At 38.6% G+C, this 16,576-nt stretch overlaps 1 protein-coding gene across 2 annotated transcripts in view; it reads left to right on the top strand.

Annotated features, from left to right (window-relative positions):
• The window catches only part of drd2a (dopamine receptor D2a), a 47,576-nt gene that overhangs the window by 13,006 nt on the left and 17,994 nt on the right, over nt 1-16,576 (top strand). Inside the window, exon 2 of one of the 2 annotated variants that reach the window (XM_019367121.2) lies at nt 14,456-14,766. In XM_019367121.2, coding sequence (XP_019222666.1) covers nt 14,488-14,766 — 279 coding nt within the window. In that variant the 5' untranslated portion in view covers nt 14,456-14,487. 2 annotated transcript variants of the gene reach the window in all.

Below are 16,576 nucleotides of genomic sequence, written 5' to 3' on the forward strand. Positions count from 1 at the left end.
GAAGGAATGGTTTTGGGGGAATTGTTGAATTCAAAATTTGGCCTTTTTTCCTCTTTAGATTTTAGCACAGAGAACTGGATGCACTTCATCCGCTGTTCTGTGGTGCAGCTGTTCAATAATGCAAACGTGCCATATGCCTAAGACTGTGTAAGACGCTTTATAGCATGAACAGCTCTCAGTAGGTTGGCAATCTTAGCCGGTCTCTATGGATAGTGGTTGCACAGTGTGTGGGAGAAAAAAAAGGAATTTTCAAACTAACAGTGCTTCTATTGACCATGAATCTATTCAACTCACTCACTGTCTCCACATCAGCGCCGTAAATATATTTATGCATTGTCACCAGTCACTTTAAGGAACATTCAGTTACCATTATTTTGTGAAATGCAGTGCATTTAAAAACACCGCTTTCACTTTTGTCCAAACAATCACAAGTCAAGGTTTTCGATGGACTTTCTGATAACATATTTTTTTTTAGCAAATGGCTGTTTTTGTTGTTGTTAAGTTTAATAGACAATTTCACAATGTTTCTTACTAATTCATCTTGTGAGTCGTAATGTACTACAAAATCTCTCTTCTACTAAAACACATTGTAAAAAAAAACTTTAAAAAAAATTACAAATTACAAAGCAGCTGATTCTATTATTCCTGAGTTACAGAAAAGGAAAAAAGAGTTACACTGAGTTTATTGTGGCTGTTTTTCTGTCAAGAGTTTAAAAAAAAAGAAATTATATTGGTCTTCACAGGTTTCCTTTGAATAGGAAAAAGAGAGAGGTGTGGGGAAAGGTTTGAGGACAAAGAAATCTCCCAAAAGACTGTGCAGCTGTATTATTTACAGATCCATTTGATACATGTAGTCAGCTAAAGAGCTCAAAAATACCACTGCTTATCAGCAATGACCACATCATAATGTCAGCCTGCAGTTTTCTCCCACAAGCAGTGAAAATGCCCCCAGGACATGAGTGAACACTACATGACACATGGGAAATATTAGATTTCCTGCAAGCTAGTAAGCCATCCTCTATGGCAGCTGCTGCCTCTAAAAGGGAACCAATGGTGATGACCCTTATCACCGAGGAGCCTAACAATCTGCCTGTTCAGTCAGCTCAGTGTTCTCAAATAAAGGCCAATACACGTCGGACGCAGATGTACGGGAGTCAGCAGATGTGAGTGAGCTGGCAATTATGGAGCATGTTTACGAGTGTGAACAAGCAATTGACTGGGATTAAAATGCAGAGGAGGACTACATTACAGACCTGTATGTTTATGTCTGAAATTAATCTCTCCCTCCCAGTTAGTAAGCTGTTGCTGTTTGTTACCTGTGTCACAAAAATGGCAGCAGTTTGCCCCATTTTTACCTTCTGGCCCCGCTCATGGTTTTCTTCTTTTATTTACTTGTAAAAAACATATACACAAAGATTAAAAATGGCTTAAAAAGGCAGGTAGATAATGGAACAAACATCTTTTAATCATTCAATTCAATTCAATTCAATTTTATTTATATAGCGCCAAATCACAACAAAAGTCGCCTCAAGGCGATCATACACAAAAGTACTATATCTACACCACAAGGAGCATTCTTGGGTTTTATTTAAGTTACTCTGTTTTTTGTACTTGTCCTCTTGGTTCTCTTGGTTCTCTAACTCATTTGCTAGCTTGTAGCTCCCTTCCAAGAATCTGCTTTTTAATAGTGTCAATCCAAATAGGTGCTATCAGTCAGCTCTTGGCCACATGTGAGCTCTTTCATGCAGGAACTTTGTTGTTTGAGCATGCAAATAATTCTTAGATTTCACTGCGGAAGCACTGCTTGCCTTGAGCTAAAAGGCGAACTGTACCACTCAGTGTCAGATTTTCTTTAAAATCTTATGACTTCCTGTCTGACTTTTCAATTAATCAGTTTACTGGCAACACTGATCTCCAACAGACAAATGCACAATGCTCACAGTTCACACTTACGTCATACATTACACATCTTATGATAATAACTGATGCAACTGGTGCAACAATTTTCACATAATTTCATCTGTAATGGTCCACTTGATTCCTTTTTTACCCTTGCTTTGTTTACTGCTCTATGTTTACTGTTCTGGCTGTCAGCTTTGTTCCATAGGACACTCACAACACCCAGGGGGTTACTTCAGTTTTTATCTGTGATTGTAAACTCACACTTTAAAGTTAAAGCTCTTAGGCACACCGTGGTCATTTTGTGTATCCGAGCGCGTGTGCAAGCGCTGTCCTACCAGCAGCTTTCTGACTGCTTCTCTCATTTACATGCCACAGACACACAGAAGCTTCTGAGCCGAGAGGATAATAATGCAGAGGATTGTAACACCACTGACAGGTGTCTGGCGTCGCATGCTGCGGCCCCAGATAGACGTGACTAAAACAAAAGACATAAATTTAAGAGTAAAAAACAAAAAAACAAAAGCAATGAAACCGACAGCTAATTAGTGGTGCGCCTCAATGGAATTAACACCATAATGGGCCGCAAAAAATCGCATAGTAACAGCTTGTTTTTAACCGCATCGTCTTTTGTTAGAGGATCACAAAGTGCACGTTTTTGTTGGGAAACAGAAAACACAGTCTGAATGGTGGGTTTTTAAAAGCAGGAAACAGTTCGCCTATATAAGTAATTGCAAAGAAAAGTGATATTGATCAGCAGTACAGGCAAACCTTTGCAGATGTTGAAAGGAAACTCTGTGCTCAGAGAGAGAAAGCTCCTTTATTGCAATTCTGACAGTGTTATTTGTATATCAATCATAGTGATCATTTAAGTTAGTTTTGTACAAACATCTGACAAACAACTAACAACAACAAGTAGGATCTAAAAATTGACATGGACAAAAATCTTTTTTTTTAATTACTTTTACTTTAAAATTGAAGGAAAAATAATTATATATTATATATAATAATTTTTTTTCTGGGCTGTTGGCTCCCCAGACCACGGGCAGCAATTTGGGCCTGCAACAATCGGACCTGGGTGATTTAGGCTTGATGTGTGAGTGTGTGTGAGTGGGGCCCATTAAGGTAAAGTAGTAAATCAAATCATAAGTTAATTTGGGACTTTATTCTAGTGAATTTTGATACTGTCAGTCACTGTTTGATTTCTTTTTTCTTTCTGTTTATTTTTCGTCTGTCACTCTGTAAACAACTTTTGTTTAACTTGAAAATCTTGCTGCATTTTAATGTGTCCCATTTCCAGATAAGTATTTAGTAAGTAGTTATTTGTGTGACTAGAGTGGGAAGTGTATATATATATATATATATATATACATATATATATATATATATATATATATATATATATATATATATGTATATGAGCTTGAGGGTCCTGCGCAGTATCTTAGCTGTTCCCAGGACTGCGCTCTTCTGGACAGAGATCTCCGATGTTGTTCCCGGGATCTGCTGGAGCCACTCGCCTAGCTTGGGAGTCACCGCACCTAGTGCTCCGATTACCACGGGGACCACCGTTACCTTCACCCTCCACATCCTCTCGAGCTCTTCTCTGAGCCCTTGGTATTTCTCGAGCTTCTCGTGTTCCTTCTTCCTGATATTGCTGTCATTCGGAACCGCTACATCGATCACTACGGCCGTCTTCTCCTGTTTGTCTACCACCACTATGTCCGGTTGGTTAGCCACCACCATTTTGTCCGTCTGTATCTGGAAGTCCCACAGGATCTTAGCCCGGTCATTCTCCACCACCCTTGGGGGCGTCTCCCATTTTGACCTCGGAACTTCCAGGCCATACTCGGCACAGATGCTTCTGTACACTATGCCGGCCACTTGGTTATGGCGCTCCATGTATGCCTTGCCTGCTAGCATCTTGCAAGGGGAAAAACACATGACATGACTAGGCACTAAGCTAATTGCTCAGACACCCCCCGCTGTTGCCCCAAAGTATTTGATGTCCACACAGCCCCAGATAGCACTGGCCATCCTGTCCAAGAGTTTTGCTTTCTGTGCTGTTTGTGTAATTTGGGATTTTCATTCATTCAAAGTCCTTACTTATCCTGATCGTAACATGTTCTTTGCTTGAGATTAATGCAGTTATGCAGTGTGGCAAGAGCCTGATATTGAGACTAGGCCTAGTTCCAGAACAAAAATAAATTACGGTGGATCTGCGATAACTGCTTATGACAGTCATGTGGACACCTAAAAGCAATCCTCGTCTGCCAAAAAGTGGTTATCACTGACTTTATGTCTGCAGCTGCTTTTTTATTTTATTTTATTTTTTTATCTAGAGCAAACAGACATAACATTCGCATACACATAACTTTATTTCTGTGGGAACAGGAATTTTGCGTGTTTGTTAAATTTTAACACTTCTTTAACACTTCAAAGCCAAAGAAGCATTTCCAGTATACAGCTTAACAACATGTGGCATGTGTGGGATTATAAGCAATACAGTAGTGCTACTTGAGTTAAATTTGTATGTACTTCGTATTTCTAATCTTCTTTTTTTAAGCCTATATATTTGAAAACTAGATCATAATTGATGCGATTCATATACTAGTCATATATAACATGATAACAGCAATTATTTTATTAAGAAAAACTTAATGATGTTGCAAAATATTCACTGAGAGTGCAATGTGTGTGTTTGCATCCCTGTAGAATTTAGCCTGATTGAGATGGAAACATTCATTTGGTAATTTGTGTGAAACTACTCCCTGTTACCATGTGTGCCACAGGCCTCATTTACTTATATGTCCACAGAAATGTTCTTACCCTGCACAAAAAATAATAATAGTACATGCAAAAATTACCATCAGATTCATAAAACATTGCCCTCCAGCCAATTTTGTTCTTCTCACAGTGCAAATGTTAGTGAATCAGAATCTGCATCCTGTCTACCTGCTGCCATACTCTTTGTAAGGAAGCAGTTCACTTCAAGGTGAAGTGGAGAAGGCAGGGAGGATGTTGCAAAAGATAAGTGTAGTGTCTGAAGGGAAAGAAAGAAATGGCACACCTTTGCAAAGTGTTTTCTACAGAAGTGATGATAGTTTTAAAAAAACAAAAAAGGGTAAGGCTCAGGTTGAAATGATAGTGCTGAATATCATTTGCCCTGAGACGCTTACTGTGCTACAAGTAAAATTTAAAAAAAAAGTTTGACAAAAAAAATAAAATAAAATACTGGACATACTGGACTGTAAGTGATAGCATCCAGCATGAATGATAACATAAAGTAAGATAACGCTAATGTGATATGTTTAAAAATTTTGAAGATTGTGGCCATTACATGTCATTTAATATCTTACTTCTATACATTTCATTCTCATTATGAGGATTTTTGGCTCATGGTAATTGGGAACACTGTAACTAATAGCCAAAGGAAATAGAGAGAGATAATAATATCCCCCCCATCCATCTATCAGTTATCTTCCACTTATCTGATGTCAGGTTGCACTGCAGGGGATATTGCAGACAACCTTCTCCCCAGCCACATTTTCCAGCTTTTGTTGGGGAATCTCATTGCATTCCCAGGCCAGATGAGAAATATCATCTCTAGTGGGTTCTGGGTCCGGGGTCTCTTCCCAGTTGGGCGTACCCAGCGCACTTCCAAAAGGGGAGGCATCCTCATGACCTCTTCTGGCTCTAGGGATCTGTGGATCTAGTCAACTCGACATTTAAACTAAATTCCTGCCCTTGCTTGTCATTACCAGAAATACTAGTCATTAAAATATATTATTTTTATTTATTATTGTACAGTGACAGTAATCAGCTCAAAGATGTTACCATGCCACCGGCCACTACCCAACACTGCAGCCAATGTTCCCTCTATTTTTTCACGTGTCTGAGCGAACACACAAACTCCCTGAGCGGTCCCTTGGACCACTGTGAGCGACATCAGACGTGTGCACTGTGGTCGCGCCGGCATCTAATCCATCCAAGTTACATGGTTTATTAAAATAATCAAATTACAGCATTTACATTTATGTTAGACTACTTTTAATTAACTGCTTTAGCCCACTTACAATGAAAATGTAAAAAACTCTTGTTCATGACCTGTGTAGTATGTTAACACTATTGGAAGTAAAAATAACTTGAACTCCAATTTTGAAAACACAACTTTCTTTCTTTTTTAAAAAAAAAGCTCTGACTTGTATTATGAGTCTGTGGTTTGGGAGAGAGTCCTGTAACTCTGTCTGCAAAATATAGTATATAATGACCAATGCTGGGCAATTAATTATATAGTTACTTCTTCAAAAAAGTAACTCAGTTTGGCAAACAACAAAGATTTTTGCAGCTATTTTTTTTTAAATGCAGCCAAGGCGGTTTTTAAATAAACATTTCAAACTATTTACAGAACAATCAGCTGTTCTGCATCAAATTTGATGCCACACAAATTATTTGTGCCACTCCAAAAAATAATTTGTCCCCTATGAGATAAAGGAGAACAACAGCCTGATACCTGCAGGCCTGACAGCAGGAGATGTATCACTCCTGTAACACCTGTAACATTCAGTACTCGCCTCATTGTTCTGACACACACAGCAAAACTACACTACACACTAAGTACACAAGATTTGCGCTAAACGTCTCAAATCTCTCACATCTCAAAACACCGCCGTCACTCCTAAAACTTCCCCCCGTTTCTTAACAACTAGATGCCATGTTTTGATTGGTCGACATGGTACTTTTTTGGACGAATAGGAAAGGGAGAGGGGGGTGGAGTTTGTTCTTGCTCACAGGCGGAGAGTGCTTTCGAGCCTTTTTTCTTATAAAACGCCGTTTTTACCGTTTCTTCCCGCAGTAAATATAAACAACGACAGTATTCAGGAAGAAAACCAAACATTGCATATTTTTCTTTTAATCACAACTCTGGTTTTACGTGGCCTATCAACACAATTTAAAAACTGGTACAAAGTCCACATTTTTTCCGTCGATTGTTCCGTCTGTCCTGCTCACATCTCCAATGGTTGTACACGTTGTCATTAATGTGGCTTCACTGCACATCAGCCACGCCGCTTTGCCAGCTAAAAGACCGGTGTCAGCACATAAGGACGCTGTCATAGCCTGTCAACCACGTTGATTAGCTGCATATATACGAATGTAAATCGCATCATTGGCTGGACTATGGGATAAGGTGGCATCGTTCTAATCCCATACGGGAGCAGCCAGTCACTCACTGACTAACACTGCAAAACAGAATTGTTAAAGTATTAATTTTAATTCCAGTTCAGGTAAAAAAATTTTGTGCGCAACACAGATTTTCTGTGCGCAGAGACCGTGCCAGCAGTGCGCAATCGCGCACGTGCGCAGCTTAGAGGGAACATTGTCTGCAGCCCTGACAGGCAGTGGCACCTTGCCCCTGTCTCACTCTCTGTGTGAATAAAACTGAAGAAGCTTCTCGGATGAGAGGTTAAACATGTTCAAGCAACTTAAAGGAGTCCAGACGCTTTTCTTTCCAAGCTCCTTTGACTCAATGAGTGATGGTTAGGTGAGGTCCTTATCAAAATTGATTTTGACCCACCATTCAATACAATCTCAGTGGCAACAGCTTTATTTTCAGTATGACAATGATCCCAAAGACACTGCACATGCAGTAAAAGCAAACCTGGGTAGGAAAACACACAATGGAACACTATCAGCCCTGGATTGGTCTCCCCAGAGTCCAGATGTCAACATTACTAAAGCAGTGTGGGATCATCTTGACAGAGAATAGAACAAAAGGCAGCCAACATCCAAAGAAGAGCTGTGAATGTCCTTCAAGAATCCTGGAGGACTATTGCTGAAGACAGCTTAAACAAATGAAAAGGAAGCTGCCTAAGAGAGTTCAGCTGAAGGTGGACATACCCCATGAACTGTTTTTGCTTTATATAATGTTTTTCTATTTCTATTTGCATGTCTTGATAAATTGCTGCTATTTTCTGTTTTCCTAACAAAATACAAACAAATGAGAAGATTTAAGAGTCTCAAGAGTATGTTCTAATTTTTGGATTAGTCACCCAGTTTATTTTATTTTATTTTCTCTTGTTTAAATTACTAGCAAATGAGTTCCCAGAAGCATCCGAAGCATTAACATGTGCGACATGATAAGTTAAACTTTAAATTTCCAGAAGCTTCATGGACAAAACTAAAAGCATATGCCTTTTTAAGGAATACGTACATTCAAAAAATGCTTTCAGGCCCTCGCCTTTCATTTATTTTCTTCGGTGTACCAATTACAGAGCTGTTTTTTTAGTCTTTTTACAACAGCTATAAAAAGCTGCAGTGTTTGAATTCTATACTGAGACTACTTGTTAATATTAATTGGTTGTTACCAATCCAATATTTTACTGAACTGTGCCAGAACCCTTACGTCTTGCAATGAGTAACTTGCTGGTGAGATTATGTATCATATCGCTTTGCTTGCTTTACATGTAAAAGTTTAAATGTTAAAAAGTGACGTGAAAGCAAATCTCATGCAATCTGCTCAAAACAGAAACAGCACAGGACCAGAGAAACCCGACAACCTACAGTGTTTGGGGCCAGGTAGCTGGCTGGGGATTGGCAAGAGCAATCTTACAGATGACAGCTGCTTTCACAAAGTTGAAAGGCTCTTTCCAGTGTTGTTTGTTCAGAAGAACACACAAAATATCCTAAATATATTCAACGGTGTATTTCAATATTCTATTAGATATTTTAATACAAGCACTCAGCAGGTGTTCTTTGGTGAAAACTTCCTGCGTGCAGTGACTTTGAAAGTCTTTTTGACCACCTATAATGTCTCTCTTACCTGTCTGAAAGATATACTCTATTTTATTAACCAAACAGGTCACAGAGGGTGGAATTTAAAGTATATGAGCTATTTAAGGCAGCACAGAGAGCGTGGATGTTTTTGTTTATAAGCAGGCACCAACTATCAGGCCAGCAGTGGGAACAGTCTCACGTACTGTATCTAAGTAAGTAGAGTGGGAAAATAAATAAGATTAGACAGCACAGGGCATCTGCAGGGTACACACACAGACTGGTGCCCTAGAGCACCGCTTACACATCCTAACGGGAGCATGCTTCCCTCCCTTCTACTTCTCTCACTGCTTCTCACTTAATCCTTCTTTACCCTCTCCCTGGCTTTTGGTTTTCCTCTGCCCTCCGCTGGTAACTTTTCTTAATAATTCAGCTGGCTTCTGGGCTCAAGAAATAGAAAAACAGAAAGAAAGAGGCCTAGTTTTTGGTGTTGTTTTTCACTGTACTTGGTTGCATAAATATGATCACAATGTGGGGATAGTATAGTTCCATCTCCAAGGTCAAAATAATTGAGGCCAGAACCAGTGTGTGAACCTCTCAAAAATATAAATAATCTAATCATTGCAGTGACCAGACCCTATTAAAATTCCTAACAGTGTGTCCTTTGCAATGTCCTGATCAACAGAGATTTTCAAGGATGTCAAAATAAGAAACTTATTTGAAGGGCACAAAAAACATCTGCAAAAAGATACGTCCTTTACACACCAATTGTTGCAAGCAGGTATTAAAAGTCTTCAGAGAAACTTGATGAAGAAACTAGATTCAGTAAAGACACAAGCCTGAAAAACAAAACATTGGCTGACATGTCTGGTTTGCTACAGGTGACCTGGATGGATGTTTCCCTATTTTGTCAAGGCAAGCAAGGCGAGCACTGCTTGCCAAAACTCCACCTTCTTTTTTCATTCATATTTTCAACCCTGCTGTATATATTGACAGTTCACGTTGTCACACACTGCTCAAGGCTTTTAATTCAGCTGTTTAGTTTTTTTATTATTCATATATTTAATATGCTAAAAAAATAATCAGGACAGCAACTACAATCTGTGATTTGTAGAATATGATGCTGGACACTGAACAGATATTATAATATTATATTAAATATATAAAGTATAAAGATACGTATCTGCAAAAGTAACTGCATGCCACTTGGTTTCATGTTGTATTATTTTAGGAAGGCAACTTCACAGCAACACTTGAACATAGAGTAGATTCACATTTTCACATTCCCATTAAATATTCTGTTCATCAAAACAATATTCTAGTAAAATGTAGAATTATAGATCATATACCTAAAGTTATCTTAATGTTATCTTAAATTTAAAAGTCATTTTTCCTGTAAGTAATGTTACATAAAATCAGTAAACATGTAGAAAAGAAAACAACAGTAGAAACAGTAGCAGTTTCCACACAAAACCTCCATTTGAAAATAACACCGAACCAGATATGCAGCTCTGCCTTTGGCCATAAGCAAGGGGGTAACACTGACTGATGACGGTCATAACCCAGCAACAAAGCAAAAACAAAAACAACCAACCGAAACAATTAAAGGACAAGAAAATAATTGTTGGCTTTAGAAATGAAATTAGCTGAAGAGATAAAGCGAGCTGGATCCAGATGGGGATTTGAAGTAGATTTCTGTCAGCAGAAGTGGCAGCTTGAAAGGCTGTAGAACCAATTAGTGCGTGAGTGAGGAGGAAAGAGGGGGTGAAAATGGAGCTTAGAAAGTGGAGGATGACATAAACATTAATCTAGACAGGTATGTGAGGGTAAAACCACTGCTAAGGGTATTGTAAAATAGGATGCGCTTTGCAGTGGATGAGTTCATTTTGTGACTATGACAAATCTGAAGGCACGATAATATTTAGTGTAACTTTCACTGAGAAGTAGCAATATTGTAGTCAACCAAAGATGAATGCACAGCACACATCAGAGTAAACAGACTTTCATATCCCAGAACCATCTGGGGTTCAGTCATATTCCCTACGGCATGATTTTTAGGCAAGCTGCAATTTTGCTTCTAGCACAAGCTCTCTAAATCAGTTTAATAGATAAGGGAATGTTTCATAAACTGTAACATATCAAGTGTTACAACTGGACTTAGATGACAGAGAGATATAAAGTTGCTTACACATGATAATGAATTGTGGCTTGTTTGTGATTGCATCTATATTACAGCTTTGTGGAAATTTAAGCATACCACAGTACTGAAGACACTTCATTGCCTCCAAGTACAATATTCAATTACATTTAAAATTGTTTTATTAGTTCATAAGACCCTCGCTGCTCGCCCCCCAAGAGTTTTTACTCTTGAGTGTATATATATATATATATATATTATAGTAAACATTTAAAGTCTATATATTATATAGACTTAAATGTAATAATACGTCTTTTGTGTGTTTGTCTAATTTATTATTATTTATTTATTTATTTTTTGAGGTGCATGATATATAAAATTAACAGGTTAGTAGAATTGTACTATCAGACACGATTGTGTAAAGGCGCACATATAAGGAGGGACACATGGAAATTTATGCAGCATTAAAAGCACCCAAAAGCACAGATCAGATTTTAGAGTTAGGAGCTACTGATGAATCCAGTGAGATTCGGAGCTCCTTTGTGGAGACAGGAGAACCTTACAGAAGTACAACCTTCAGTGCATCGCTTCAACCATCAGGCCTTTTTGTTAGAGTTGGCAGAAAACCCATTCTTCACTAAAAGGCACATAACAGCCCCCAGGGAGTTAGCTAAAAGACATCTGAACAACTCTCAGACCATGAAAAGCCAAAGCCTCAGGTTTGATGAAACAAAGGTGGCCTTTGGTCACAGTTCCCAAGGGCATGTGTAGAGGACAATCAGGCACCAAGAATCACCTCATAGGACTTTTTTTCCCCCCACAATTGCTTTGTCTCATTCTGAAAGCTTTTTAAGTACAATTGTGAGAGCTGTATCATGGGACATAACAACTCTATTGTGTGTCTGCAAGCAGTAGTCGATCTAGTTATTGTTTCACCGAACTGAAGAATGCCTCTAATTGTTTTTCAGTGCTTTAACAAAAATAAGCTTTGTTCTTCTTGCTGATACTGATTGCTTATTGTACTGTATAAGGATGAGTTTTGTCCAGCTGAATGGCATTCAGTATCACACTGGGATTTTTAGATTCTTATTTTAAACTGGGAGACAATTCATGAGAAAATTCCATACTGTACAGTATATTAATTACAGATAGGCATCAACAATAGTATTTGAATCCTAGCTCCAAGATTAATGTCATCATTTTATTATTGAGCCACTGGCTGGCCCATTAATAAATGACGACTAATGTGGCTGCAGGATAATCGCTAATAGTTAAATGGCTAACATTAACATTTGCACTGGTCTGGTTAATAACTGTTTGATACTTTAATCTTGTTGAAACGTGAGCTCCACTGACCTCTAGAAGTTCCTCAAAGTGTCCTTCAGTGTTGTGAATGGTGACTACTTCGGCTGCTAGTGAGGGGAGGGGCTTTGTGCCGTCCTGTCTGCAGATGCTGTGTGAAATTGTGTCAACTGGAGGAGGTGAAGATGGCACTGTTGGTATGTTACTGCTGCAAATAAGTAAGCCAAGTAAGCCAAGAAAATAAGCCAAGATTTTTTATTTATTTATTTATTTATTTTTGCACTGATTAGTATCCGAGTGTTGGCTTCTTTTTTTGACAACAATGATTTACAGTAAAAATCATGGTTGTCAGAATCAGTCATCCATATGTAACACATGCACTCCTTCAGCAAAAATCAACAGATTGCACCTCCAAACAGCTTAAAATTCCACAATTTGCCATATTTTTGATGGACATCTGTTTCTCTTATTAATAATAAGTATTTGATGTCTTCCCTCACAGTGGACCAGGGAAGAAGTCTCCTTCCATGGTGCAACCATACCCTAAAATAACTTTTCAGTGTCCTCACGGCTAGCATTCATGGTGTATAACAAATGATGTTGTGGCTGGTGGTTGCATACTTACCAACATCATGCTAAAAAGAGCTCCTCTCTCATATTTTATTCAGAACAGTGGAAGGAACTTGGTGGAAGTTAACATTATCCAACACAGTTACATAATTTCATATCTAGTGTTCTCCCACTAGGGTCTCTTTAGGTCAGGTGGGGTGTTATAGGGACCAATGTGTAGAAGTACCAGTCATAAACATGGCAGAATACATTGGTTTGATATGTCAGTCAAAATCCATCAAAGCTCAGCTGAGAGGATGCAGTAATGTTTACATCCTGTATGTCTGTCGCTAGCATGAGCTTGTTGTCACTGGAATATGGATGGATGCAGACTGAAGAAGTCAATCGATATAGTTCAATATATAGAAAATAGTTCATGCTCACAACAAGGTTTGTGGATTTTTTATATCCATTTTTATTTCTGTGTAAATGGCCCTGTTAACTTTTGCACCGATAAACAGTTCTTAATGCCATTAGTCACTTGTCAGATGCAGCACTTATTCCACTTCAGCCGTCAGGGCCTCTGTACTCCAAACACTACCAAGATGATGTTGTGAGATCTGGTAGGAAGGGTTCTGTCCCTCTTGTAGCCTGAAAGATTGTCGCATTTGAGGGTTTATCATAGATCACCATGTCCTTCTCACATCATGTCAGCAGGCTACAATCTAAAGATAAACCTAATGATGTAGTATTCCCAAACAGATTATTCTCCACCTTACCTTTGATGGATAAACCGACCATTCTCGTGTTAGACTAACGCCGGTCAGCACACAACGGTGAACTAAGGAGACAGATATTCTTACTTCTCATACTCTGTATTTCTCTGGTAAGTGGTTAACCTCATGGACCTGTTGTAATATGCATTAGTTCGTGCTCTTCATACCTTTACCGTGTCACTGAGATCACTGCTCTTCTTTCTCTTTAAATTTTAAAAAACTGTTAACTGAACAAAGTCATCCTCAACTAAAATAATAGGGATCACTCCATATATTGCCACGTTTGCAGCTGTTTCCCAATCTGCCAGTATCCCGCTAACTTTTTACGGCTAATGCTTTTGCATTTTTTTCTTTTGGTGTTTTTTTTTCCTATTTGTCTGCTTCTCTGATGTCTTTCTGTTGTTTATCTTGATGATGTTGCCTCTTAATTACATGTGTTATGTTTATATAATGCCCATATGCTTGTATGCGTCTTCTTATGGCACATAACTAGTGGTTGGTTGAAATGGTTTCAAATTTGTGCAGGTGCCCGTTTAGCTTTTGATATTTCTGCCATCAAATGTTCTTAAAGTCTTCCCAGGTTTGAAAAAAAAGGTAAATAAATATAATAGTTAAAAAACACAAAAGAAACCAAAAAAATCTACCTGGAGAGAGTTGAAAAAGACTGTCCATCCAACCAATCAGGTTAAACTTTGAACGATTCTACCAAGAAAATCGATGTGTCAGACTTGTTAGATAATTCCACACCAGATTTGATGCTCTAACTGCAGCCAAAGATGCCTAAGTACCTACTAAGGAATGCACTTAGCAAAACACTTCGAAGGTCTGTTTTTGCTTTGAACTGGAGTACAGTGTCTGAGGAAAGATATTAATTTTACATTTCCATTACAAGATAAACCTGTATCAAAATCTTGAAAACTTAACCCCAGATGCCATCCTGTAGCTTTTTATTTCTCAGTCGGCAAACCCTAAATGTATACAACATTAATAAAGTGTTTCTTTCCTTTTGCATATTTTGCAGGGCCCATTCTTGGCCTTTGTCACTCACAGCTAATGGATGTCTTTACCCAGTATGCCTACAATGACAGTTTCTATGATAATGGAACATGGAGCTTCAACGACACAGACCAAGAGCAGAAGCACCCCTACAACTACTACGCCATGCTGCTTACTCTCCTCATCTTCGTCATCGTCTTCGGCAACGTGCTGGTGTGTATGGCTGTGTCCAGGGAAAAGGCTCTGCAGACCACCACAAACTACCTGATCGTCAGCCTGGCCGTCGCTGACCTTCTGGTGGCCACACTTGTTATGCCCTGGGTTGTCTACTTAGAGGTAGGATTGTAGAAATGCACGCACACATACACTCTTTGCACATATTCGAAGAGACATATAGCCTGACATGACCTATGCAGCAGACATGCTGTTTTATTTCTTTTTCTTAAACCTTTTTTCCCTCCTCTGCATCTCAGGTTTTCAGACAGCAGAAAATTGCCATCTTAAAAAGCAGTATTTAGTTTTCTTTTTAAAACGTTCTTTTTAGAAAGGGGTTAAAAACTGGAAAGGGCAGGACTTTAAGTGAAATTGCATGCCAGTAAAATAATCTTGGTGAAAAGGGTTTGAGCCAAACAGTCACCCACAGTTAACTACAGGTCACGGGCTCAAGGTGATACAAAGGTGAAGACTAATGTGTTCACATCAGTCCTGCAGTGGATAAAAGCCTGTAATGTAGTCCCAGTATGTGACAACAGCAAAATGTCAGAGCAGTCTATTTGAACAAGAGCTGGATGTTAAGCTATAATTCACCCAAATACTGGGCTACATCCTTTTGCATTCAGAGAATTGCTGCATTTGTTTTTTAAATGAATTATGATACATCATTTAAATATGACACATCGGAATCACATTTTTAAAGAGAAGGCAGACTTCGATGTTTCATAATATCATGCACATCCTGCCAAATCACTAGTGAGTGGGATGTGGTCGGTCTCTTTGAGAAATCTTTGCCCATCTCTTGAAGCTACCTCCTTCATCCTGCGGTTATTTCTGACCATTAGGCTTTAGGTCACGCTGTCTGATGTAGAAAAAAAGCAATCTTAGACTGCAGGGACTTTAATCCCCCGTGTTTCTCAGAAACTCTTGATGATTGTCACTTTAACCAGATTATATTGCATTTAATTTCATAGCACAACTCTCTCCGTATGCCTGGGCATATTTTTTCAAATAAACAAAAGAATATTTTTGTGGTCATTGTTAAAAACGATCAGATTAAAGCTTGTTCATGCATAAAGTATCCAACCTGCGCATTCTGTTTGTTTTTATCCAAATTATTTACTTGTTGTCTCTGTTGATTTGGCCAGCTGGATACACGCAGAGGGAGCCTACATCAAAGCGGATCGCATAAGTGGGAGATGAATTGTAATCAGCAACGTATCAAAGCCCACAAATTACAGCATAAAACTTTATCAATAAAAGATAGCATTTGATATCAGAAAAGTAAGTCTTTGATGGTGTAAAGGGATTTAACTGAACAAGTGTGTGTTACTAACTGTAACACATTTGGAGTGCGGCGAACACTAAAACCACTCAGGATCTTTCATCAAATATAAGTCACAGCATGCTTTTGGACAAAAATCTGACTGTTTGCTGTTCCTCTATAGGATCGGTTGTGTGCAAACATAACATCAGATTACAAAACACTCACCGAGTACTTGGCTGCTCTTGTTTCTCCTGATGCCCCACACTTATTTCTGGCTCTACACATCATAAATGTAGTTTGGCAAAATTATTCATGTAAATCTATAGGAATCAAAGTCTAGCTCTATAGGATTATTATTTTATTTAGCTAAATGTTTGGTGTCTGTGTTTCCCATTCAATCTACATCTCTTACAATTAAATGGGGGAAAAAAGACCCACGTGAGCTGTTTGGTGCATTAAGAAACACAGATTTTATCAGTTTTATAGCCATTTAATCCAAACACAGGCTAATAACAGCAATTTGGAGAGTGAAGTCCTCCTTAGAATAATATGCTGGGAAGCAAGTGCTGGCTGTTTGTCAAAGTCAAAAGGGATTACTTCCCAGCATGTGTTTAGAGTGGGATGCTCATCTGATTCTGGTGTGTCCCTCCAAGGCTGTCAGGCCTC

This window comes from Oreochromis niloticus, linkage group LG14 (assembly GCF_001858045.2).
Source record: "Oreochromis niloticus isolate F11D_XX linkage group LG14, O_niloticus_UMD_NMBU, whole genome shotgun sequence".
Lineage (NCBI taxonomy): Eukaryota > Metazoa > Chordata > Actinopteri > Cichliformes > Cichlidae > Oreochromis > Oreochromis niloticus.